The sequence below is a fragment of the Hypanus sabinus genome, chromosome 10 (genome assembly GCF_030144855.1).
Source record: "Hypanus sabinus isolate sHypSab1 chromosome 10, sHypSab1.hap1, whole genome shotgun sequence".
Lineage (NCBI taxonomy): Eukaryota > Metazoa > Chordata > Chondrichthyes > Myliobatiformes > Dasyatidae > Hypanus > Hypanus sabinus.
Genome location: NC_082715.1, coordinates 129825661 through 129849704, shown reverse-complemented (window position 1 = coordinate 129849704; position 24044 = coordinate 129825661). Strand labels below are relative to the sequence as shown.

General features: G+C 38.3%; 1 protein-coding gene and 1 long non-coding RNA gene across 2 annotated transcripts in view; one reads left to right on the top strand and one right to left on the bottom strand.

The window, feature by feature from the left end:
* The window catches only part of cdc40 (cell division cycle 40 homolog (S. cerevisiae)), a 124944-nt gene that overhangs the window by 60869 nt on the left and 40031 nt on the right, over positions 1 to 24044 (top strand). Inside the window, exons 5-8 of the mRNA XM_059982946.1 lie at positions 5102 to 5241; positions 7781 to 7877; positions 9784 to 9923; positions 22558 to 22632. Coding sequence (XP_059838929.1) covers positions 5102 to 5241; positions 7781 to 7877; positions 9784 to 9923; positions 22558 to 22632 — 452 coding nt within the window. The remainder of the gene's footprint in view (positions 1 to 5101; positions 5242 to 7780; positions 7878 to 9783; positions 9924 to 22557; positions 22633 to 24044) is intronic.
* LOC132401107 (uncharacterized) lies at positions 14826 to 24018 on the bottom strand. Its single transcript, XR_009514477.1, has 3 exons — positions 23910 to 24018; positions 21857 to 22000; positions 14826 to 15061 (listed from the first exon to the last, which is right to left on the bottom strand). It is a non-coding gene; the product is annotated as an uncharacterized LOC132401107 (long non-coding RNA).

Genomic DNA, 24044 nt, shown 5'->3' with positions numbered 1-24044 from the left:
AGGTAAAGAAATTCTCAGGAGGCAGTGATCATAATAGGATAGAATTCACCCTACGGTTTGAGAGGGAGAAGCTAAAGTCAGATGTGTCAGTATTACAGTGGAGTAAAGGGGATTACAGAGGCAGAAGAGAGGCCCTGGCCAAAATTTATTGGAAGGGGACACTAGCAGGGGTGGCAACAGAACAGCAATGGCTGAATGACTGGAGTTTCTGGGGGAAATTCGGAAGGCACAGGATAGAAATGTCCCAAAGATAAAGAAGTATTCTCAAGGGAGGACAAGGCAACCATGCCTGATGGGAAGTCAAAGACGGCATAAAACCAAAATAGAGGGCATATAATATAGCAAAAATTAGTGGGTAGTTAGAGGATTGGGAAGCTTTTAAAAACAAACAGAAGACAACTAAAAAAACGTAAGGAGAGAAAAGATGAAATAATAAGGTAAGCCAGCAATAATATAAAAGAGAATACAAGAAGTTTTTTCAGATATATAAAACGTAAGAGAATGGATATTGGACCACATAAAAAATTACACTAGAGAGGTAGTAATGGGGGAACCAAGAAATGGCAGTCTAACTTAATAAATATTTTGCATCAGTGTTATCTGTGGAAGACACTTGCAGTATGCCAGAAATTCAAAACTGTCAGGGCAGAAATTAGTGTAGTTGCTATACCTAAGGAGAAGGTGCTTGGGAAGCTGAAAGCCTGAAAGTAGATAGGTCACTTGGACCTGATGGATTACACCCCTAGGTTATGGAGATGGCTGAAAAGATTGTGGAAGCATTATAAATCTTTAGATTGTGGAATGGTTCCAGAAGACTGGAAAATTGCAAATGTCACTCCACTCTTCAAGCAGGGAGGGAGACAGAGCAAGGAAAGTTATGGGCCAGTTAGCCTGACTTTGATGGTTTTCAGGCTTCCTGGAAGTGTACGATAAAGTAAGCCAAAGTCAGCATGGTTTGCTTAATGGGAAATCTTGCCTGATGAACCTATAGGAATTCATTGAGGACATAACAGTCAGTGGATGTTGCTTACTTGGATTTTCAGAAGGCTTTAGACAAGGTGCCGCACATGAGGCTGCTTAACAAGATAGGAAAAACACTAGTATGGATAGAAGATTGGCAGGAGGCAAAGAGTGGAAATAAAGAGAATCTATTTTGGTTGGCTGCCGATGACTAATGGTGTTCTGCAAGTATTGTTATTGGGATCACTTCTTTTCATGTTATAGGTCAACGATTAGGATGACAGAATTAAAGGCTCTGTGGCCAAGTTTTCAAACTATTGTGACTATGCTCAAAGTCACCAGAGTGGCCATAAAGCTGGTGATATATAAAGCAATGCACCCAATGCTTTGTTCACATAAATGAGTAATACAACCAGGCATTTTGATCAATTTAACTATGAATTTTTATCTGTGAATTCATATGCCCATTTTTTTCACAGTAGAGCACAAAATAAAGGGAAAGCATGAAAAGCTAAAAATTCAAAAACTGAAATGTCAGCAGTTCAAAAATATTCACCTCCCCTTTGCTCAGTATGTAGTTGAACAACTTCTCACATCTATTCAGGCTGGTAGTCTTTTTGGATAAGAGCAGTAGTGGACAGAAATCTTGAGGTCTTGCCAGAGATGTTCGATCGAGTTAAAGTCAGGACTCTGGCTGGGCTGCTTATGGACATTAGTTTTCTTCATTTGAAGCCACTCCATAGTTGTTCTGGCAGTGTGTTTTGGGTCATTGTCCTGCTGAATGATGAACTCCACCCTCTCCCCCCCCCCCCCACCCCAAGTTTGTATCCAGGAACTCTCTGTATTTAGCAGCATTCATTCTGACCAGATTTTCAGTCATTGCTGCTGTAAAGCATCTCCATAACATGATGCTACCTCCAGGACACTTTATGTAGGGATCATGTTACCTGGCTGATGTGTAGTATTAGATTCTCACCACATGTACTGCTTAGTGTTGAGGACAAAATGTTTCACTTTAGTCTTGTCCAACCACAAGACCTTCTTCCACATCTTTACAGTATCTTCTCAGTGACGCTTTGGAAAGTCTTAAAGGCAAAGATGTTCTGCTTTTTTTTAAAAATTTAGCCAGGACTTTTCCCTTTTTGTGCAAGGTCTTAGAGTTTGTGGGGCCATGAACTTCATCTCCAGTTGCAGCCACTAACTTCCGCAGCTCACTCAGTGACGGTTGGTGTCAGAGTAGCCTCTCTTACAGGTGCTATGCTTCTCCAGTGATTCAGTTTAGAGGGATGGACTGACCTCAGCAGTGTTTCATAATTTTTCCACTTTTTCCACAGTGGACTGCACTGAGCTCCGATGTATGTTCAGTGCATTTTGTGATACTTTTGTATCCTCCTCCACATTTGTGCTTTTCTGTTGCCATTTCCCAGACTTGTCTTGAATGCTCTTTTGTCTTCATATTGGTTTGGTCTGTTGGGAGATCTACCATACTTAAAGTCCTTACAGAGAGAAGGAGTATTTATTCTTTTGAATTAATTGAAACCAGGTGATACTCCAATTTTCTACATCGACAGCAGTTGGTAAGGTAATACAGTATATTGCACCTGAGGAATGTTAGTGTACTACTTTCAAAGGGGATGAATACTTCTTCAGCCTCACAACTTTCATTTTTAATTTTTAGTAAATTGTTGATAGGTTTTAGAATTTTTCTTTTGATTTGACATGATGCAGAATGGTTTATATATTAGCTCAAAAATCCAATTTCAGTGTATTTTAAATTGAGTAATTGAGTAAAATGTGAAAATAGTTGTGGGGACTGAAACTTTTTCGAGGTAATGTATTTATTCATTGAAACAAGCAGGTATCATTCTGGAGACACACTGGGCCGAGGCTCACAAACCCAAAGGCATATCACATTTTTATACCCTTAAGATCAAAATAACAGTAGGTGATTCAGTATAATTTCAATAGTTACAATGAGATTATTTACTTAAATATTTTTAGTTGACAAATGATTCCTTTGAGATGCATAGTGGAAATACATTGTAATTGTTAAAGCGCTTCTGAAGGTCCAAACGCCTTTGGGAGAAACTAAATAACACAAATATTAACACAAATGATGACAGACGGACAGCCATAAACCCAAAATTAATGTTGTCATGGCTGTCTCTGAGTACACAAATATGGTAAGTACTGTACACAGAAACTCCTGTGACCATATTTGATATGCTACGTAGCAACATCCATCTGGTCTGCCAGTTTGAACTTGGGTAACAATACAAATAACTTAGCCATGTTGCCTGGTTTGATGCAAGCCAGTTAACAATGCCTTAATAATTATCTGTTGCAAAAGTCTTGGCTGTTTAAATTCAATGTACTGCTCGCAATTTACAATAAAAACTGAATGCTGGATGACTTTGTGGCCAAGCTTGTGGGTGATAGGTGGCGGGGTAGATATTATTGAGGAAGTGGGTAGTCTGCAGAGGGACTTGGGCAGATTGGGAGGATGGGCAAAGAAATGGCAGATGGAAAGTGTATATGGTCATGCACTTTGATAAAAGAAAAAAGGTGCAGACTATTTTCTAAACGGGGAGGAAATTTAAAAATCAGAGATGCAGAGGGACTTGGGAGTCCTTGTGCAGGATTCCAGTAAGGTCAACTTGCAGGTTGAGTCAATGGTAAGGAAGGCAAATGCAATATTAGCATCCATTTTAAGAGGACTAGAATATAATAGCAGGATTGTAATGCTGAGGCTTTATGAAGCATTGGTCAGATTGCACTTGGAGTATTGTGAGCAGTTTTTGGACCCTTATCTAAGAAAACAGAGTCCAGAGGAGGTTCACTGGAATGATTCTGGGAAGGATGAGGAGAATTTGATGGCTCTGGGTCTGCACTCGCTGTGGCTTAGAAGAATGAGAGGAGATCTTATTGAAACCTATTGAAAGGCCTGGATAGACAGTATCCATCATCCCAGGCCATGCTCTCTTTTCACTGCTGCCATCAGGAAGGAAGTACAGGAGCCTCAGGACTCACACCACCAGTTTCAGGAATAGTTGATACACCTCAACCAATCCTCTTGAACCAAAGGGGATAACCACTCAACCTCACTTGCCCCATCATTGAACTCTTCCCACAACCAATGGACTCAATTTCAAGGACTGCTCATCTGATGTTCTTGATATTTATTGCTTGTTTGGTTGTTTATTTGTTTATTTGCTTGTTTTTTTTTTCATTCTTTATGGATTTGCAGTTTGTTGTCTTTTGCACACTGGTTTTCTGCCCTTTTAGTGTGGTCTTTCATTGATTCTATTACGCGTATTTGATTTATTGAGTGTGCCCACAAGATAATGAATCTTGGGACTGTATATGATGGTGTATATGTACTTTGATGATAAATTTACTTTGAATTTTGAATGAATGTGGAGAGGATACTTCATATGATAGATGCATCCAGGGCCAGTGGGCACAGTCTCAGAATGGAGGTGCATCCATTTACATAAAACAGAGATGAGGAGGAATTTGTTTAGTCAGAGTGTGGAATTCATTGCCACGGACAGCTTTGGAGGCCAAGTTATGAGTATATTTAAAGCAGAGGTTGATAGGTTTTTGATTAGTCAGGGCATCATAGGTTACAGGGAGGAAACAGGAAAATGGGGTTGAGAGAGATAATAAATCAGCCATAATGGAATGGTGGAGCAGGCTTGATGGGCCGTGGCCTAATTCTGCTCCCATGTCTTATGATCTTTTGATGGATTTGGATCTGTCTCTTTTTTTATTATAATTTATGACCCTGTTTTATTGCCTTTGAATTACTGATGATGTTTGAATTTGGTTTTGAGCATAGTATCAAAAGGACCTAAGAAATAGATGAGGTTTGGACTGTTCATCCTTGCAATTCAGTAAGAATATGGCTGATCTTTTACTTTGGATCCAGTTTACTGCCCTAAACCTGAATCCTTTAATTTTCTTAATAGCTAAAAATCTATCAGCCCTTTTGCCCTTTGCGTGGTTTTTCAAAAATAAAATATTTGAAACATTGCTGAGTGACATGTTAATTTGAAGAACCCATTTTAATTAAAGTGAATTTGCTCAGCTTTCTTAAGTATTTGCCAACGTCTTTTGTATTGATTTTAAAATTGTGCAGGACTTACAGTATTTGAATCTGGTAAAAAGAAATCAGAAAAGCGCAAAAAGTTAAAAGAAGCAGACCCAGCAAATATTGAAGGCTTTCAAGGACCTTGGGCAAAGTATGTCGATGAAAAGGATGTGGCCAAGCCTTCAGAGGTTAGTTTATTCACCTGTGCAAAGATAGATAAATTTAAAATCTACATGTACTTAAATAATAGTTACAAATTCTGAGTATTTTAAAAAATATTGTTGCCCAATGTAATTTATCAATGATGACGATGGCAGTCATAGACTTGTGTAAAACAGAAATCTGCAGTTTTTCTCAATGTCAACATATGTGTGTATGAAAATATCTTGCCAACTAACAAATTGTCATTCTTTCTGGTAACTTAGCAGTTATTATTATGGTGAAAATAATTGATGGAATGTTTGTTGGCTACTACAGTTTTTGGCTCAGACATTACTTAATGAGGCAGCTAATTTTGAAATGAAATGTTTGAAGAAAAATCTGTGTTAATTTAGTGTAGTGTAGAGACAGAGAGCATGGAAATGCATTTTGGCCCACCAAGCCTGTGCCAAATGATCCTACATCAGTCTTTATTTTAATCCTTTCCACATTGTCATCAACTTTCCCAGATTCTACCACTCACTGCCGTTAGGGGCAGTTTACAGTAACCAGTTAACCCATATGCCTTTGGGATATGGGAGAGAACCTGAACGTTCAGGGAAACCTATGCATTTTTAGGGACAATTTGCAAACTCCACATTGACCGCACCTAACATCACGTTTGAACCCAAGTCTCTGATGCTGTGAGGCAGCAAACTCTACCAGCTGCGGCAGTGTGCTGCTTCCAAGTGATCTTTACCAGTGGTATTCTTCCTCTGCTATGGACTGTGATTATGCACCCCGCTATTGACTCGAATAGTAGATGGGACTTTGTACTGTATCAGACTGACTGGTCAGCTTCCACCCGCAATCCTCCCTTATTTGCAATTGCAAGTCAAAAACCGCTGCGTGAGAATAGGATCATGACCGTGAATTCAAGATTTGATATGTTAAATTTTTGCTTATCTCTTTTTGCCAATGGGCATTTCAAGCATGCATTGGTTTCCTGCAGTGGCGCTGATTGAAACTGTTACATGGTTTAAAATAAGGCTGTGTAAAATGCACACACTGTTCTGGTGCTGAAACTGATATTGTCAAGATATTTTGTAAAAAGTCCATCTGATGTTGGCAGCGTGTTATAAACATAGTATTGCTTTGTTAAGTTGGGAGCTTTTTGATTAAATATAGAGTTTTCTAGAACTTATTTGACTTGTATTTGCAGCGATTCCTTAAATCAGTTCCCAGTATGTATTTTTAAGTTGTTCAAATGCACAGTAGAAGTAATGCATGACTAGTCCTCTGGGTTACCATTTGCTTAGAATTATTATGACATCAGTTGGTAAATGAGAGATAATAGGTGCTGGAAATATTCAGCATTTATAGAGAGAGAAACAGTTAATGTATCAGGTTGCTGCCCTTCATCAGATGAAAGGTCATCCCTTTGAAAAATTGGTTTTCCCTCTTCACAGCTGCTACCTAGTATTTCTACCACTTTCTATTTTGTTTCATATTCCCAGCATTTGTAGTATTTTGCTTTTGGATTTCAAAGTATGGTTCTTTTAGTACCTTATCTCATATGACTGACAGAGTACTGTGTTCTGTTTCTTGAGTGGGTAAAACTATGATTTTATTTCATTTAAACCTTTTTTTATCATATCATAATTGCACTGCTAGTAGAGAGAGCCATTGCCTCACAGCCCCATCGACACAGGTTCAGACTTGACCTCTGGTGCTGGCTGTATGGAGTTTGCACATTCTGTGGAACGAGCTTCCAGTAGAAGTGGTAGAGGCAGGTTCGATTTTGTCATTTTAAAAAAAAGTTGGATAGGTATATGGACAGGAAAGGAATGGAGGGTTATGGGCTGAGTTCAGGTAGGTGGGTCTAGGTGAGAATAAGCGTTTGGCATGGACTAGAAGGGCCAAGATGGCCTGTTTCCATGCTGTAATTGTTATATGGTTATATTCTCTCTGTGACTTTGTGGGTTTTCTCAAAGAACTCGTGTTTCCTCCTACATCCCAAAGTAGGTTAATTGGCCACTGTAGATTTTTGTCGGTTAGTGTTGTTTGACAAGAACGTGAGAAGAATAAAACTGGGATTAATGTAAATAAGTGTTTTGTTGTCTGCATGGACTTGATGAGTCAAAGGGCCTCTTTCAGTGCTGTAACACTGAACGGCTAAATCAAAGAAACATCCTTTCTGACAGGCAAGTGGCAAATTGTTTGGAGTCAGAGCAAATTTATGTGAAACCATCCTGATAAAACACTACATAATTGATTAAAAATTTGGGAAAGTACTATTCTGTATCCTTCTGCCAACAATATATAGAGCAAAGCCAACACTCGTGTATCACAAAAAAAATCACAATATACTTTAAATCTCTCAAACAATTTGAAGTTCTTCCTGCTCGATACAACTCATGGTTTACATGTTCTCTGTTATTCCTAATTAGATCATCCTTTCTTTCTCTGTGCACATTCTGAGTAATGTAGCTGTGTGAATAATCAATAAAATGATATTTTACTGCAGGCTACTTGATTTAAATAATGTTGTTACCCTACTTGATTTAAATAATGTTGTTAATTCAACAGGAAGAACAGAAAGAACTTGATGAGATCATCGCAAAGAGGCAGAAGAAGGGCAAACAAGACGATGAAAAACCTGCAGAAGAGAAAACAATCCTTCACAGTAATAAAACCTTAATTTTGTTTGTTTGCTGTTCCGCATAGAGGGTAACAATTCTGATCCTTTGCAAAGGAGGATTTGATTTAATTTTTCATCTTATTTTACACCAGCTACAAATTAACAGCAGTCTAAAGTATTTTGCTTTCTTTGTTTTGTTTAGTACTTGTTATATCACTTACTGTCTCTGCTTGCTTCCTGTCTGGTATTCCTTATTCTCAAACTTTCTCATTTCTTAATTTTGATACCTGTTATGCAGTTGTGAATTTTCACTTAAGTTAAAGCCATAGAGTTTTGTGACAAGTTCCCTAAAATATCACTTGCATTGGTGTGCCCAAGAAAGTTGGTTGTGAGGTAGAGCTGAATTCTGAGCAGGTATGAAGTGAGAAAAGAGAAACTGGAGATCAGAGCTGCACCTAGCTTTACTGGGGTGTTTACATTGGTGTGTTAAAGAGTCCTGCGACACAATACAAATAATCGGATGATCTCAATTTGGAGACAATATGCGGATTTCCTTTGCAGGACATTCTTATCGTTAAATAAGACCCTATTATTCATTATGAAATTGGATTTAAGGGAAGAGTTAACTCTCTGCACGCCTATTTATGTGAAAAGAATAAGTGCAATATAGATAAGGATTAGAGTATGATTATGTAGGTCTGTAGTTGGAAAAGGAAGAAAAAGAAAATTGTAGAGTATTAGTAATAATTTGAGGGAGTATGTTTTTTACAGAGCTAGAAGCAGAAGAAATTGAGCAGAGAAGTAAATGTGAGCAAGAAACCTTAAAAACTAACCATCAGATGTGTCTTACCTGTGACTCATTCAATAGAATTAAAAACACCACATCAGATAGTAAAATTGAAGAGCTGTAGTGGGATCTGTAAAAAAGCAGTTGCTGCCAAAACAAAGAGGATATTAATGTAAAAACATAGGGGATGCTACTCCATTAAATAATAAAAAATTTTCTTTCATTTATTTCCTGCTATTATTTATTTTTATTTTAGCATTTCCTCTTCAATTTATCTTCACGTTGCTGTTCCCCGCAGTCATTCGAATCTGAATTGGGACCAAAGTAATTTAACATTTGGATATTTCTGCATATTACACTTACAAATAAAGGAAATGTTTTGCTGGTGAGATTGATTATTAACATACTAAGTTTAGGCATGAATCATGTGCTAGAGTCAAGTAGCATAAATCTTGGAATTATCAAAATGTTGTCAAAGTGAGGACCAGCACTGAAAATTCAGTTTCAAAGAAGTATAGCTATTAATTTCCAAGGTAGACTGACACCTATCTGCCTGCAGTTGGAGTAACGATTCATAAATTTATAAATCTGACACACTTGGTGACATCTGATTTGCATTTGGAAATATTGAGAAACAACTTGCAGAGCTGGTGCACTTAGCACTTACTGACATTTTTAAAACTAGCCCTCGTGCTTTATTTGATTTATTATGAGAACAATTTCTGCAAAGTAATGAAAAATTGAGTCTGAGATGCTTGTTCAGCGACAAGAAATGGGACATTTGCACTTCACTATGCAAAAAAATAAAGCACTGAAGGCAAAATGACTTTCTGAGAATGTATTTGGCATGGAAGGAATATAAACTAGCATATATTAAACAATTATTCCAGATTTGTAGTTCCACTTTTTATATTGATGAGCCAGATCATACTTAAGATGCAAGTTTAATTGACGAAATTAAATCTCTCCAAGAGCTTTTTGTTTTCATTTTCACATTTGTGTTCCAATTCACATTCCAATTTTTATGGTTGTAAATTAATATGATTTTTAAGGGAATTCTTTCAATGACTAGAATTTTAAAAAGTACTTACCTTTATTGCTTGCCTCGTGAAGAACCTGAAATAGTTCTATAAAGCACTAAGCAGGATTGTTTTCTCTTTACAGTCAAAGATATGTATGACTATCAAGGCAGATCATATTTGCACATTCCTCAGGACCTTGGAGTCAATTTACGATCTGATCAACCACCAGAGAAGTGTTACCTCCCTAAGAAGCAGATGCACGTATGGGCTGGACATACTAAGGTACCCTTTCAGATTGCAATATTGTAGGTCTACACCTCCTCTTTCTTTAAGATTTGAATTTTTTATCCTTTTTGTTTTATATTGTATAGAAACTGTGCTGCAGATAGATACAACACAGAAACAGGCCACTGAGTCCATGACAACCAGTAAGCCACCCATTTACAGTAATCTTAGATTTATACCATTTACTTTATCCTCCCCACATTCTCTTCACCTTCTTGATTTTTACCACTCTAGTACGTTGGGTAATAGCTGAGTAATTTACAACAGCTAATTAACCTACCAACCAGCAGATTTTTGGAAATTGAGATGCAAAACCAGCACCGGAACAGAACCAGAAAAACATACAAACTCAACACAGAAGGAACCTGAGGTTAGCACTGAACTCAGATCCCTGGCACTATGAGATACAGAGCCTCGTAAAAGTATTCTGCCCCCAGCCTGGTGTTCACATAAATAACGTTATTTCAGGGATTTTGATCAACTTAAATGAGAATTTTTATTTGTGAATTACATGCTCATTTTTTCCCCCATGGTAGAGCCCAAAAATTGGGGAAAGTTGTAAAGCATGAAAAACTGAAAATTCAAAACCTGAAATGTCAGCTGTTCAAAACTATTCATCCACTTTTGCTTAGTATTTGGCTGAACCACCTCTCAGAGCTATTACATCCTTTTGTCTTTTTGTCAGTAGTCTTTTTGGACAAGCCTCTATTAGCTTTGCACAATGTGATGGCACAAGATTTATCCATTCCACCTTGGCAAAATTGCTCAACCAGATTAGTTGGGAGCAGCGGAAGACAGCAATCTTGAGTCTTGCTAGCGATATTCGAATGGGTCAAGTGCAGGACTCTGACTGTTCCATTCAAGGACAGCAAATTTTGTCATTTGAAACTACTCCATGGTTGCTCTGGCAGTGTGCTTTGGGTCATTGTCCTGCTGAAAGGCGAACTTCCTCCCCAGTTTAAGCTTTCTGGCAGAGGCTAGCAGGTTTATATCCAGGATTTCTGTGTAGATTAGCAGCACTTGTCTTCCTATCATTCCTGACCAGATTTCCAGTCTCTGCTGCTGAGAAGCATTCCCATAGCACGATGCCACTGTACTTTACAGTTAGAATGGTGTTACCTGGCAGATGCAACATGTACCACTTAGTGCTGAGGTCAAAATGTTCCACTTTAGTCTTATCTGACCACGAGACCTTCTTCCACATCTCTACACTATCTTCTAAGTGATGCTTTGCAAAGCCTTTATTGGCAAGGCAGGGCTTTTTCCTTGCCACTCTTCCATAAATATCCTTTTTTTTGTGCAAGGCCTTGGAGATTGTGGAGCCATGAACTTTACCTGCAGTTCCAGCCACTAACTTCCACAGTTCGCTCAGAGTGACTGTTGGTGTCACAGTAGACTCTCTTACATGTGCCATTCTTCTCTGGTATCTAAGCTTAGAGGGATATAGACAGTGTGGCTGTGGTTTCATATTTCCTCCACTTTTTCCACATAGGTCTGCCCTGAGCTCCAAGGTATGTTCAGTGCCCTTGAGATGGTCTTGTACCCTTCCCCAGATTTGTGCTTCTCTATTATCATTTGCTTAAATGCTCTTTTGTATTCATTTTGGTTTGGGCTGTTGAAAATCTACCATACTGTTTGACCTTACGGAGAGAGGAGGTATTTATTCTTATGAATTAATTGAATACAGGTGGTCCTCCAATTTTCTAAATCCACAAATTGGGTGAGTTGGTAAAGTAATATATAGTACTGCACTTGAGGAAAGTCAGCATAGTAATTACAAAGAGGATGAATATTTTCTCAGCCACGTAGTTCTGGTTTTTAATTTTTAGAAAATTGTTGACAGGTTTTGGAATTTTTTTTTGATTTGACATGATGCACAATGTTTTGTAGATTAGCTCAAAATATCCTACTTCAATATATTTTAAATTTAAAAAATGAGACGGTAAAATATGAAAATAGTTGTGGGGGCTGAATACACTTCCAAGGCACTAGCTGCATCACTGTGCCACCTACTCTGATGTGCTAATTGTTCAGGTTTATTCCATTTTCCCCAAAGTACCATTAATGGTTTGGGATTTCAGCAGAAAGTTTGGTCCAAATGCATTTTTTCATTGGGTGGAAGTAAAAACTAGATATCCAGCTGAAATGACTGTGAGTACTTCATTCCCGTATAGTTTTAATTTCTTGATGTGTAAGAAGTATCATGAAGTGAATCTATTTGTAGAGAGTATTCAATACTACTAAATAACAGTGGTAAGTGTTCTGAATGGTATAATAATTTAATGGTTTTTATATTTAACCCTTTCAGGAACCATTTTACTCTGGGCTGTTTTGCTTCTAAATTTTTGAATTTTCACAAAATTGCCAATGAGACATCAACCAGCTCACCTTCAGCTCTCTTCTGTTCTCCTCAAACTTTATCCTCTTTGAGCACACTGCTCTCCACTCCCTCCACACCAATCCCAACCTTACCATCAAACCCACAGACAAAGGGGCTGCTGTTGTAGTGTGGCGGACTGTCCTCTACCTTGCGGAGGCCAGATGTCAACTCTCAGACACTGCAGGAAAGGGACTGACCCAATGGGGACAGAATGGAGTTCAGTGGAGCAGGAGCAGGCATAGTCAATGGGGCCTACCCAGACATCTTGGTTTGTAGATCTTGGGTAGGAGGTAGGAAGAAGGATCTCAGTCTGAAGTATCAACTGTATATTCATTTCCATAGATGCGGCCAGACCTGCTGAGTTCCTCTAGCATTATGTTTATGTTGCTCTAGATTTCCAGCATCTGCGGATTCTCTTGCATTTAAATTCTGGAGACCATTGTGTGTGAAAACCCCAGGAGATCAGCGGTTTCTAAGATTACTCAAACCACCCCATCTGGCACCATCAATCATTTCAAAGTCAAAGTCACTTAGATCACATTTGTACTCCATTCTGATGTTTGATCTGGACAAAAACTGAACCTCTTTTATGCATTGGATTGCTGCCACATGATTGGCTGATTAGACATTTGCATTAACGACCAGATGTATAGTTATGCCTAAAAAAATTTAGGCACCGTGTGTAGGTATGATTACCCTGTTTCTTTCCCAGTTGCTTAAATTCTCTTAGCGTTCAAGGGATTATCTGAGTTTCATTTATTTATTCACATGCTGCAGATATTGTGACTTATTATTCATCACTAACTGCCATTCCTGACCTAGGTAATTAAATAGTCATGACATTTGTGGTTCGGCCTCATGAGTACATGACAAGGGAGGTAATCCTGAGATTACAACCTCAGGTCCTGCTCTTTAATTTTCTGCTTAATTCCACAGATTTTCTTTTCAAGTCGTCTCTTCCAGCCTATGTGGTTAGTGCCAACATAGACCACGATAGCTGGCTGCTCTCCCTCCCCTCTCAGAATGTCCTGCGCAAATTCAGAGATATGACATTATGTGCTTGTAGTTAGCTCTTTCATCCCTACCTCTCATTTGGGAGTGACAAAATGGTTTGTTGTTCTTATTCGCTGATTTGTAGGTCTTGTTTCCTTAACTTTGGTTTATTCATTCGCTGTCTTTGTGATTTTCAGACAATCTCTGTGTAAGTAATAGAAAGATGTCTTGTGAGACTCTCGATTACTTCTTTATTTTGAAGTCTAGTTCATGATATTACACCTGGCACAATGTATTCCCTCCTGCTCTACCAATGTGGCTTTGTAATGTTTTTTTATATTTGGTTCATGTAATATGAAGAGCAAGGCGAGTCTTTGTGAATATTTATTGCAGAGATTAATAGATTCTTGATTAGTCAGGGCATGAAGGGATATGGGGAGAAGGCAGGAGATTGGGACCAAGAGGAAAATTGGATCAGCCGCTATGAAATGGTGGAGCTAACGCAATGGGCCAAGTGGCCTAATTCTGTTCCTATATCTTATGGTCTTCTAATGGAAGCAGTTAAGCTAATTGCAGCTGAACTGAGGAAGCATTTAACAATCAAATCAATTGAAGAGTATGGAGCAACATATTCACCAGTTTGGGAAGGAAAGCAGATTTTCTAATCTAAAGAACATTAATAAACCAGCTGGGGCTTTACAGCAATCCAACAGTTTTATAGTTGCCTATTTAAAAAAAAACACTTTTAATCTAAATTATTTTCTGTTGATTTATTTCCTTGAATTTAAATTTCTAGGTGGCCTTGGTGAAACTTAGTCTTTTTTCAGAACTCTGCTAATCCAGTACTTTAGCATAATTCTACCTTTAGTTACATGAATGAGATGAGTTATGTTATTTTTTATATACTGGTGATATTACAAATTGGTTTTGTAAATGAGAGACATTTTTACTGCTTTTTTGAAGATTTTTACTTTTGAAATGCATCAGCTCGTTACCTAATAAAAAAATGAATGGCATTTTTTATGGCCTCTGTCTCAAAGCTTTTGCATGTGTAGGGAAGTACACCACCCAGTTTTCTCACAGCAATGTCTCACAACTCCAAGAAATAAATTTACAGGTATGCCGGTTGAGGGTTAAATCATGGCCAGATCACAGGGTAATGTTCTTGATGTTCTGAATAGTGCTATGGAATATTGTTTTAAACACTTACCTGAGAGGGCAAACAGAATTTATTGTAATACCTGTCAAAAGTCATCACTGTTTAGCAACTGCATTCCTCTGACAACTACAGTTGTGTGCTTGGGTTGAGAGTGGATCTTGAACTGTTTTCAGATTCAGAAGGTGAAGGTGTGACCACTGAGTCCAGGCTAACAGATTATAATTGTACATTTGAACTTAAAATGTAGGAGACACCTGAAGTGTTAGTAACTATCCAGATAAAATAAGGCTCATTTCACTCTTTGATGCACAATCAATAACTCCAAAAGACTGGAACGAGTAAATACTGAAAGGCTTTTATTAGCAGTAAAATGGACCACTTCCATGCTGGATGACCGCCTTGGACTGTGGGAGGAGCAGTGACACAATCGCCTTGATACAGGGGTCTGTGGAAGGAGCAGTCAGCAGAGGGGCGTGTCCAGTTTTATTTTCCTGTAGTTTTCTTTCCTGGTCTGAAAACAGTGCCTTATCATTTTTGCCAATATGCTAGTGAAAGTAGTGATACTAAAACTGAAAATGCCAAATATGTCTTGTCAGGTAGCATCTGTGGAAAGAGAAACAGGGTTGATGTTTCAGGCTGAAGTTTGTACATATTTTCAGCATCTGAGTTTATATTTATGCCTGTGAATTATGATAACCTACTTATCCGATGTGACTTCATTGATTGGCCAAATCTTGTCTTGACCATGCTGTCTATTTATGGACTTTCAACAGTCCTCATTTGACAGACATCATAAAAGATATCCTTTGCTGATCTCCTTTTCCTGTGGGCATATTGTGTCTATATGCACCAGTGCCCTGCTGAGATAATTTAGACAGGATACCTATAAAACCTGAGGCTATCACAGTCGATGTAGTTCAGATTTGTTTTTAATGTTGCCTGTTAAATTAAGCATTTGGCAATGCGGACTTCAATCCATTTTCTTTCAGTATTTTAATTTCTTACTGTAGTTGTCCAACTAACATATTTGAGGCAGTCTTGCAGTGTAAACATTGTATTATGTTTTGGTAATGATAATATAGTTTCGACTTTGCCTGTGCTTACAACCATCACCAAAGGGCTGTGGTCTTTTCTTCCTCAATAGGCAAGTTGTTAAAATTATACTGATCTAAAGACAAGATTGTAATGCTTACATAATGAAATTATATTATGTTTTCATTTTATTTCCTAGCCTCTGTTATTTCCATTTAAACAGCAATTGACTTTCTTCCAAAAGGCATCAGTGAGCAGAAGTACAATTTATGTCCAATGTCCACATAGAAACATTAAACAAATGCACTGATCTGAGTCAACTCATCTAATTAGAGAGCACTGCAGATATCATTTTTCAAGTAGCATTGGAAAGCACAAAGGAACAATTCCAAATTTCAAAGAACAATTCATTAAGCCATTTTCCTTCAGCAAAAATATAGAAGGCCTTTTGAAAGACCCACAGGTTGGTGCCAGAAGCACACTAACTTAATTTGGCTTCTCCGATACTGCCAATTTGTCTTTGTTGCTAGCGCTGATCAGGACCCATTTATTTAGCGCTGGTGACTGAAGACAAACTGCTGCTCCTGTTATTCAGATCCCAATATCCTTTACTGCAGCACATTGCAGGGCAAATTTCAGTGCTTAATTGTCTGTGGATCTTTGAGAGCTTTCGGTCTATTTATATCAGTCTCAGCATTTATCATCAAAGGAGGGCCTTCTGTATAATCAATTTTTATAATTATATTAAACATTGTTAAGAAAGCATAACCCTTTTCATATTGATACTCAATGTCCTGTATAGAATCATTGAATCATTTCAGTGCAGCGAGAGAGAGAGAGACCTATGATGTAATCTCCTTGCGGTGCTATCCAGTCAGTTCCATTTCATTACCATAAGACCATAAGATGTAGGAGCAGAATTAGGCCATTTAGCCCATCAAGTCTGCTCCGCCATTTCATCATGGCTGATCCAATTTTCCTCTCAGCCCCAATTTCCTGCTCTCTCCCTGTATCTTTTCATGCCCTGATCAATCAAGAATCTATCAACGTCTGCCTTAAGTAGACATAAAGACTTGGCCTCCACAGCTGCTTGTGGCAAAGAATTCCACAGATTCACCACTATTCTGAAGCTGTATCCTCTGGTCTTAGACTCTCCCATGGTAGGAGACATACTGTCCAAATTCACTCTGTCAAGGGCTTTCACTATTTGATAGGGTTTCAATGAGGTTACCCCTCTTCTGAGTTCTAGTACATACGGCCCAGACCCATCAGACATTCTTCATTGACAAGCCATTTAATCCTGGAATTGTTTTCGTGAATCTCCTTTAAACCCTGTCCAGTTTTAGCACATTCTTTCTAAGATAAGTTACCCAAACCTGCTCACAATACTCCAAGTGAGGTCTCACTAGTGTTTTATGAAGTCTCAACATTACATCCTTTCTTTTATGTTCTAGTCCTCTTGAAATGATTGCAAACATTGCATTGCCTTCCTCACCACAGACTTAACCTGCAAATTAACCATTAGGGAATCCTACACAAGAACTCCCAAGTCTTTTTGCACCTTAGTTTTTTTTTTCTATTTTCTCTCCTTACATTTCTTCTACCAAAGTGCACAATCATACACTTCCCGACACTGGATTCCATCTGCCGTTTCATTGACGTATAACGTAAAATGAATCAGTCCCAGCACAGACCCCTGTGGAACACCACTGGTCACTGACCGCCAGTCAGAAAAGGCTCCCTTTATTCCCACTCTTTGCCTCCTGCCAATCAGCCACTATGTTATCCATTCTCGAATATTTCCTGTGCTACACGGGCTCATAGCTTGTTAAGCAGCCTCATGAAAATCTAAGTACACAACATCAGCTGATTCTTCTTTGTCTATCCTGCATGTTACTTCAAAGAATTCCAACAGATTTGTCAGGCAAGATTTTCTCTTGAGAAAACCATGCTGCCTACAGCCTATTTTATAATGTGCCTACAAGTACCCTGAGACTTCATCCTTAATAATTGACTCCAACATCTTCCCAGCCACTGAGGTCAGACTAACTGGCCTATCGTCTCCTTCCTTCTGCCTCTGTCTCTTCTTGAAGAGTAGCATGATATTTGCAACTGTCCAGTCTTCCGGAACCATGCCAGAGTATATTGATTCTTGAAAGATCATTACTACTGTCTCCACAATTTCTTCAGCTGCCTCCTTCATAACTCTGGGGTGTACACCATCTGGTCCAGGTGAATGATCTACCTTCAGGCCTTTCTGTCTAGTTATGGTAACCTCACACACTTCATGCCCCCTGACACCTGGAACTTCCACCATACTGTTAGTGTCTTCCACAGCGAAGACTGATGCAAAGTACTTATTCAGTTCATCGGCTATTTTGTGGTCCCCTATTACTACCTCTCCAGCACCGTTTTCCAGTGGTCCAGTTTCTACTGTCACCTCTTTTTTACACTTTATGTATGTGAACTTCTCAACAGAAAATAATTTTCCAATGTGTTGTTCCAATTTAGTTTTGCAAGCCCCAATTGTCTCAGTTTCTGCCATGCTTACAGCAAGTGAGTTGTGGATGATAACTACCATGCATTTAAAATGAAACTTTCTTCTAGCTATTTCTTAGTAGAAACAGCTGCCCGCTACTGTCTCTCACCCTATCATGATTTTGTTCACCTTTTAAACTCTACTCCAAAGAAATCAGCCCAGGCTTCTTCAGATTAATCTTTTCAATTGATTCTCCAAGCTTGAAGTCAGTTCAGTAAATCTCTTCTGTACTCTTTCCAGAATCCTCACATTAACTTTTAATGCCACAATGAAAATTGGATGCTGTCTTCTATCTGTGTTTGAATCAATGTTTTATAAAAGTTCAACATGACACCTCTGTTTTTGTGCTCCAAGTCTATTTATGGAGCCAACATCTCAATTACTTTACAAACTTCCTTCTCAGAGTGTCATTGTGTTTTCAAAGATTTATGCACATTTACATGTAGTTTTGCCTGTTCCTGCACACTTCTCATATTTTAAATCATATTATTTAATTTATATTATCTCTTATTTTCCTTTCTGCCAAAATGTATCACTTCGCCCTTCTCTGCATTCATTCTTCTCTCCTACTTTGATATAATCCGCAAACTTGGAAATTTTACTCTAAGTATAAAGCCACACTAAATCCTTGGGAAGATTAGTGACTATCAGTGACTTTTCCTGACTGAATTACAACATACCTTGAATTTCTTTTTGTGTGTCTTCATAGTCCTATTATTGTTTCAATTTGTTTACCACCCTTTTAAGTGAGACTTCGTGAAATGCTTTCAAAAATTACCATAGATGATTGGCACTATGTTCTTTTCACCAGCTGCCTGTAATACCTTCTCAAAAATTGTGTCAGATTGCTCGAGCAATTTGTTTTTAACTAATCTAAGTCAGCTCTCCAAAACAGCTTCCCGTTGCTGTTAAACTGATTATCCTTTCATCATTCAAGCCTTTTTAATCAAGGATGACAGCATCCTTCTCTTTAGAAAGGTTTGGACCAATATGGCAAGCCCTTCTGAAGTCTTCATCCCTAATTCCCTCTGGAATGTCAAGTTTTCCCATCCAGTTTTAGTGGCTGTTTTATTTTAAACATGGCTAACCTTCCTAATATCACATTCCTCTCCCCCTGCAATTCTTTGCTCAGACTACCAAAGATGCGCCAATGTCTCATTGTTCTGATATGTGCCAGTACTCAGTGTATTCCAACCTTACCTCTGTGGCACTACAAAAATGGCCTTCTAGGCTCCAAATTTAGAAAAGACTTTTAAGTGTCCTGTCAATATTAGCAGCTGTTCTATAATTATCTCAATTTGCTTGTACTACTTTCCTTTTCATTTTCTACCTCTGCATACTGTATTTATTCTGGGTCTCACTTGAATTATTCACCAAACAGTTCAGTGGTTTTGAGGAACCAGTTTCGTTCTACAGCCATGTAATTAGTAAAAGGGTAGTGCATAAAGGAGTGGAACTTATTTAAAACAAATATGGATCATCAGGGAACTTTTAAAATACTAAGTTAGTACTTTGCATCCGTTCATCTGGGAAGAGGATGTTTCCAAAGTAGAAGAAAAGAAGGGTTAGTTGAGTACAAGATGTATTTTTAAAAAACCCATAGAGGTACTATAAAGTTGACTGAGCTATTAAGTCCTCAAATTGCAACAAGCATTCTAGGATTTTGAAAGGCATGGGAAGAGATCGTGGGGGAACTGGCAAAAAACTTTCAAAGGTAAATTGTGTTTCATCATGTTTGGGTTGAGTTGTTGTCTGATCTTGGCAATATACTTACAAACATTTTGTGACCATATGAGGAGACATCATCAGTGCGCTGTTAATTGTGGTGTGCCCTCCGAATGCTTGGCCTTTATATACTTATCAATCTAAAAACAGTTAATAAGTCACACAGAATTCTGAACTTAATTGATTGAGACACACAGCATAAAAGCAGGAGGATTGTGCTGGGCCTTTACAAAACACTGATCTGACTTCAACTAGAGTAATCAGATCTTTTCTGATCACTACAGTATATTCAGGGCATTGTATTGGGCATCACAGGTGGTTCCTGTGGTGAGGGTCTACATTTACGATGGTAGATTAGCCAGGCTGATACTGTATACTTTAGCAAAGGGGAGACTGAAGGGAGATTTGATGGGTGTATATGTATAAAATGGTGAGAGTCCGAGACAGAATGGGTAGTAGAAAGCAGTTCTCCATGTTAACTAGAGGTCATGGGTATAAAATAAAAAGGAAGAGAATTAAAATTGGCATTAGGATATGTATGGTTGATATCTGGAATGTACTGCCTTCATTTGTGGAGAGTCATTTTCAGGAGGGAATTGAGAAAAAAGGAAGACTGGAGAAAAGGCTGGTGCAGATAGAGTGGGCTGATAATAGCCTTCAGTGCTATAACCGTTCTGTAGTTCAATATTTCTTTGAACCTCTACGAAAAGTGCAAGTTTCAAGACCTGCTTTTGTTTGGTATTTTCCAGTTGCTCAGTCTATACAGTCAGTATATTAAGAAGAAATATTAAAGAGTGCCTCACCTGCACAAGTGGATATTTTTTTACTTAACAGAAAATGATGAAAGCAGATCTGTAGAAAAGAATCTAGAGTTGACATTACAGATTGAAGATAGTTTATCAGAATAGGTGATTAAATCACCGTATGATTAACAGAAAGGAGCCATCTATACGGTTTTATTCTGTTTAAAGGTCACTGATCAGTAATGTTAACTATGCTTTCCTTTCTACAGATTCTGCTTGACTTGCTGAGTTTTACCATCACTTTCTGTTTTTATTTCAGCTTCCAGCGTCTGCAAGATTTTTGAATTCTTAACTTTTTTAGCATCTGTTTGACAAATATTTGGCTATATTCCAATAAACTTTCTGTTGCTTCGATAATTGTAAACAAAATAGATGTTGGAGCTGTGTGAATGTGAAAGGGGCATTTGGTTCTTGAAGATGGTTAAAAAGAAAGCTATAACTGAGCCCTGAAACCTCACCTTGTTTAATATCAAATCTGATTTCTTCCTTTTCACTTTAAGTTTAAGCATGACATGTCTCTGAAGGAAAAAGATAGCTGCTTTACAATGAGTTGTTTACTGCTACTTGCCTCTGTCATAGTCAGAAAGCACGGCAAAGGGTGCCCTAAGTTTTGTCATTTGAGGGCCATGGTCCAATTTGAATAAAAAATCATCGTCTTAAGTTTATTATCGCACAGCGGGCAGACACAAAACAATAATACAAACTAATGCTGCATCTGAGTGCAGTTTCTTGAGAGCATAAGGCAGATCTTGAAAGGACATTCCCACTCACTGCCAGTGCCCTCAGTTCTTCCAGATCCTACTTCTCCCATTCAGCAATCCCTCTCCCCTTTGCTGTCATGTTCCTTTCTTTGTCTCCCCTTCCCTCTGCAATCCTCTCCCCCCCCAAAAAAAAGTCTAATACAGCTGTGTAACTCCTTGGAGTCCTGTGCTATGCAGTACTGGAGGAGTGTTGCCCTTCAACAGGCCGGGCAAAGTACTGATGTGATCCAGTGTTTTGGTATCAATGTAAATTTACATCAGTTATAACTGGTGTAGCTATATAGAAAGAAATGAAAGTGCGCATATGCATATTAAACGAAAGGGAAGTTTATTTCTATTTAAGATAAACCGAGGATAAAGTAACAGGGTAGGATTGAGACCAAGTTTACCGCATTGGATGAATGTGTCAAATTGGCAAACACTGGATCCAATCTTACTAACTGGTAAATTGCTTGTCATTTAAGTGTCTTTGAGCTGGAGGTTATCAGGCTGTCATAAAGGATGTAAGAAGAAGGTATATTCCCAGCTGATGTTTTACCTGATTTAAAGTTCAATCTTTTCAACATGCTGAATTTGTAGTGTGTTGTTATTACGACAGTATCTACATCAAACTTCCATTCCAGGTTTCAATTTGATCTGAGCAACACACCCAAAATGCTGGAGGAACTCAGTCTGATCTGTACTGTTAAATAAAATATTTAATCCATTAGCTATTATAAAATGCATCTGTTCACACAATGAAAATGCACAAAATGTCACTTTAAAATAAGGCACTGTAATAATTCAGTGACCTGGTCTCCCATTTCTCTCTGCTGTTCAGTGATCATGCAGAAATTGTTATTATTCATGGCAATATCTCTTTCAAAAGAAACTGTCTCAGGGTAAATTGCTGATTGATATATTGTCTCCCTTTGTTCTTTAGTCATAGAGGTAGATATTTGGTAATTTTACATTATACAGAACTGACATACATCACTGAACCTGCACAAAACGCAAAGGGGTTTGTGGGACACGATAAGGGTCTTACACTCTGGACTAGCCTAGACTCACAGACTAGAATCAACCAATCACTTCACCAAACTGTTTGAGCCGGAGTTGCAATATTGGCATCTGCTGACAAATTTTCCCTATCATTTCCCTAAAATACAGAATAAAATTAATTTCAACAATATTTACTGTTGTATTAAATGTATTCTTGTTTTTGCAACTAAAGTAATTTTTGGATCCATTATATTTTAGGGCGTCAGTGCTATTCGACTATTTCCAAAATCTGGTCACCTGCTTTTGTCCTGTTCCATGGACTGTAAAATCAAGGTAAAGGTTTCTTGTGCAGCTTCACACTTCCTAATGTTGCTTATATAGTACCAAGTATATGAGTATGAAGATTAATGTTTAGAAGTGAATGGATGCAGAAAAACCACCGTAATGTAATGATGGGTTTTACTAGCATCCTTGGACCATTATTATCAAGCTTAAATATTTTATTATCTGAAAACCAAAATAAATATATTTTCATTTCAACTGGATCCACATTTATATGGTTTGCCTGTGACCTATTGAATGATTAAATTCTGGTCCATTCTTGTCTGTGGAAATCTCTTGTTACCAAATCTGTTACTTCATATTTACATCAACATAGAACAGTACAGTGCAATACAGGCCCTTTGACCCAAAATGTAGTTTAACCTACTCTAAGGTCAATCTAACCCTTCCCTCTCATATAGCCCTCCATTTTACTTTCAGCCATTTGCCTAGGTTCCTAATGTACTGTATTTGCTCTATCACCACTCCTAACAGCGCATCCATACACCTACCACTCTCTGTAAGAAAACCGACTTCTGCATTCTTCCCCCCCACCCCCATACTTTTCCTCCAAACACCTTTTAATTATGCCCCCTTGCATTAATAATTTGTGCCTGGAATAAAGGCAGTGGTTGTCCATTTGATCTATGCCTCTTGTCATCTTGTACACCTCTATCAAGTCACCTCTCCTCCTCTCCAAAGAAAAAAAGCCATAGATCACACCGCTTATCCTAATATCCTAAGGAGTGTATCCTAATACAGACCTGTCATTTTACACAATAAACAGCTTCTTTTCCAAGAAAAGTCTTAGGTTAAGCAGATCATTAGCAGAAATTTCTTGCATCCATGTTTAATTGCTCTGATTAAAGAATCAGTTTATTAAACAGTTCACAAAATGGTGGCTGCAAGGATAGTGTCACGAAATGACTTGCCTCCATTCCTGTACAAAAAGTAGTGGACAGAGCCCTGTCCATCACTGAACAAGCCCCTGCCACCACTGAGTACAACAAGGAGTGCTGCCACAAGAAAGCAGCGTCCATCACTGAGGACACCCACCATCTAGGCCATGCTCTCTTCTTGCTGCTGCCATCAGGAAAGAGGTACAGGGGCCTTGGGTCCTAAACCACCAGGTTCAGTAACATACATTACCCTTCAGCCATCAGGCTAAAGAACCAACATGGATTTCACTCACCTCAGCTCTGAACTAATTCCCCAACCTTTGGACTCACTTTCAAGGATTCTACAACTAATGTTCTCGGTATTATTTATTTACTTTTTTTTTAAATTACTTTTTTGTATTTGCAGCTTGTCACCCTTTGCACATTCGTTGTTTGTTGGTCTTTGTGTGTAGTTGTCTTTTCATTTCTTCTATTGTATTCCTTTGGTCTACTGCCAACGCCTGCAAGGAAATGAATCTCGGAAAT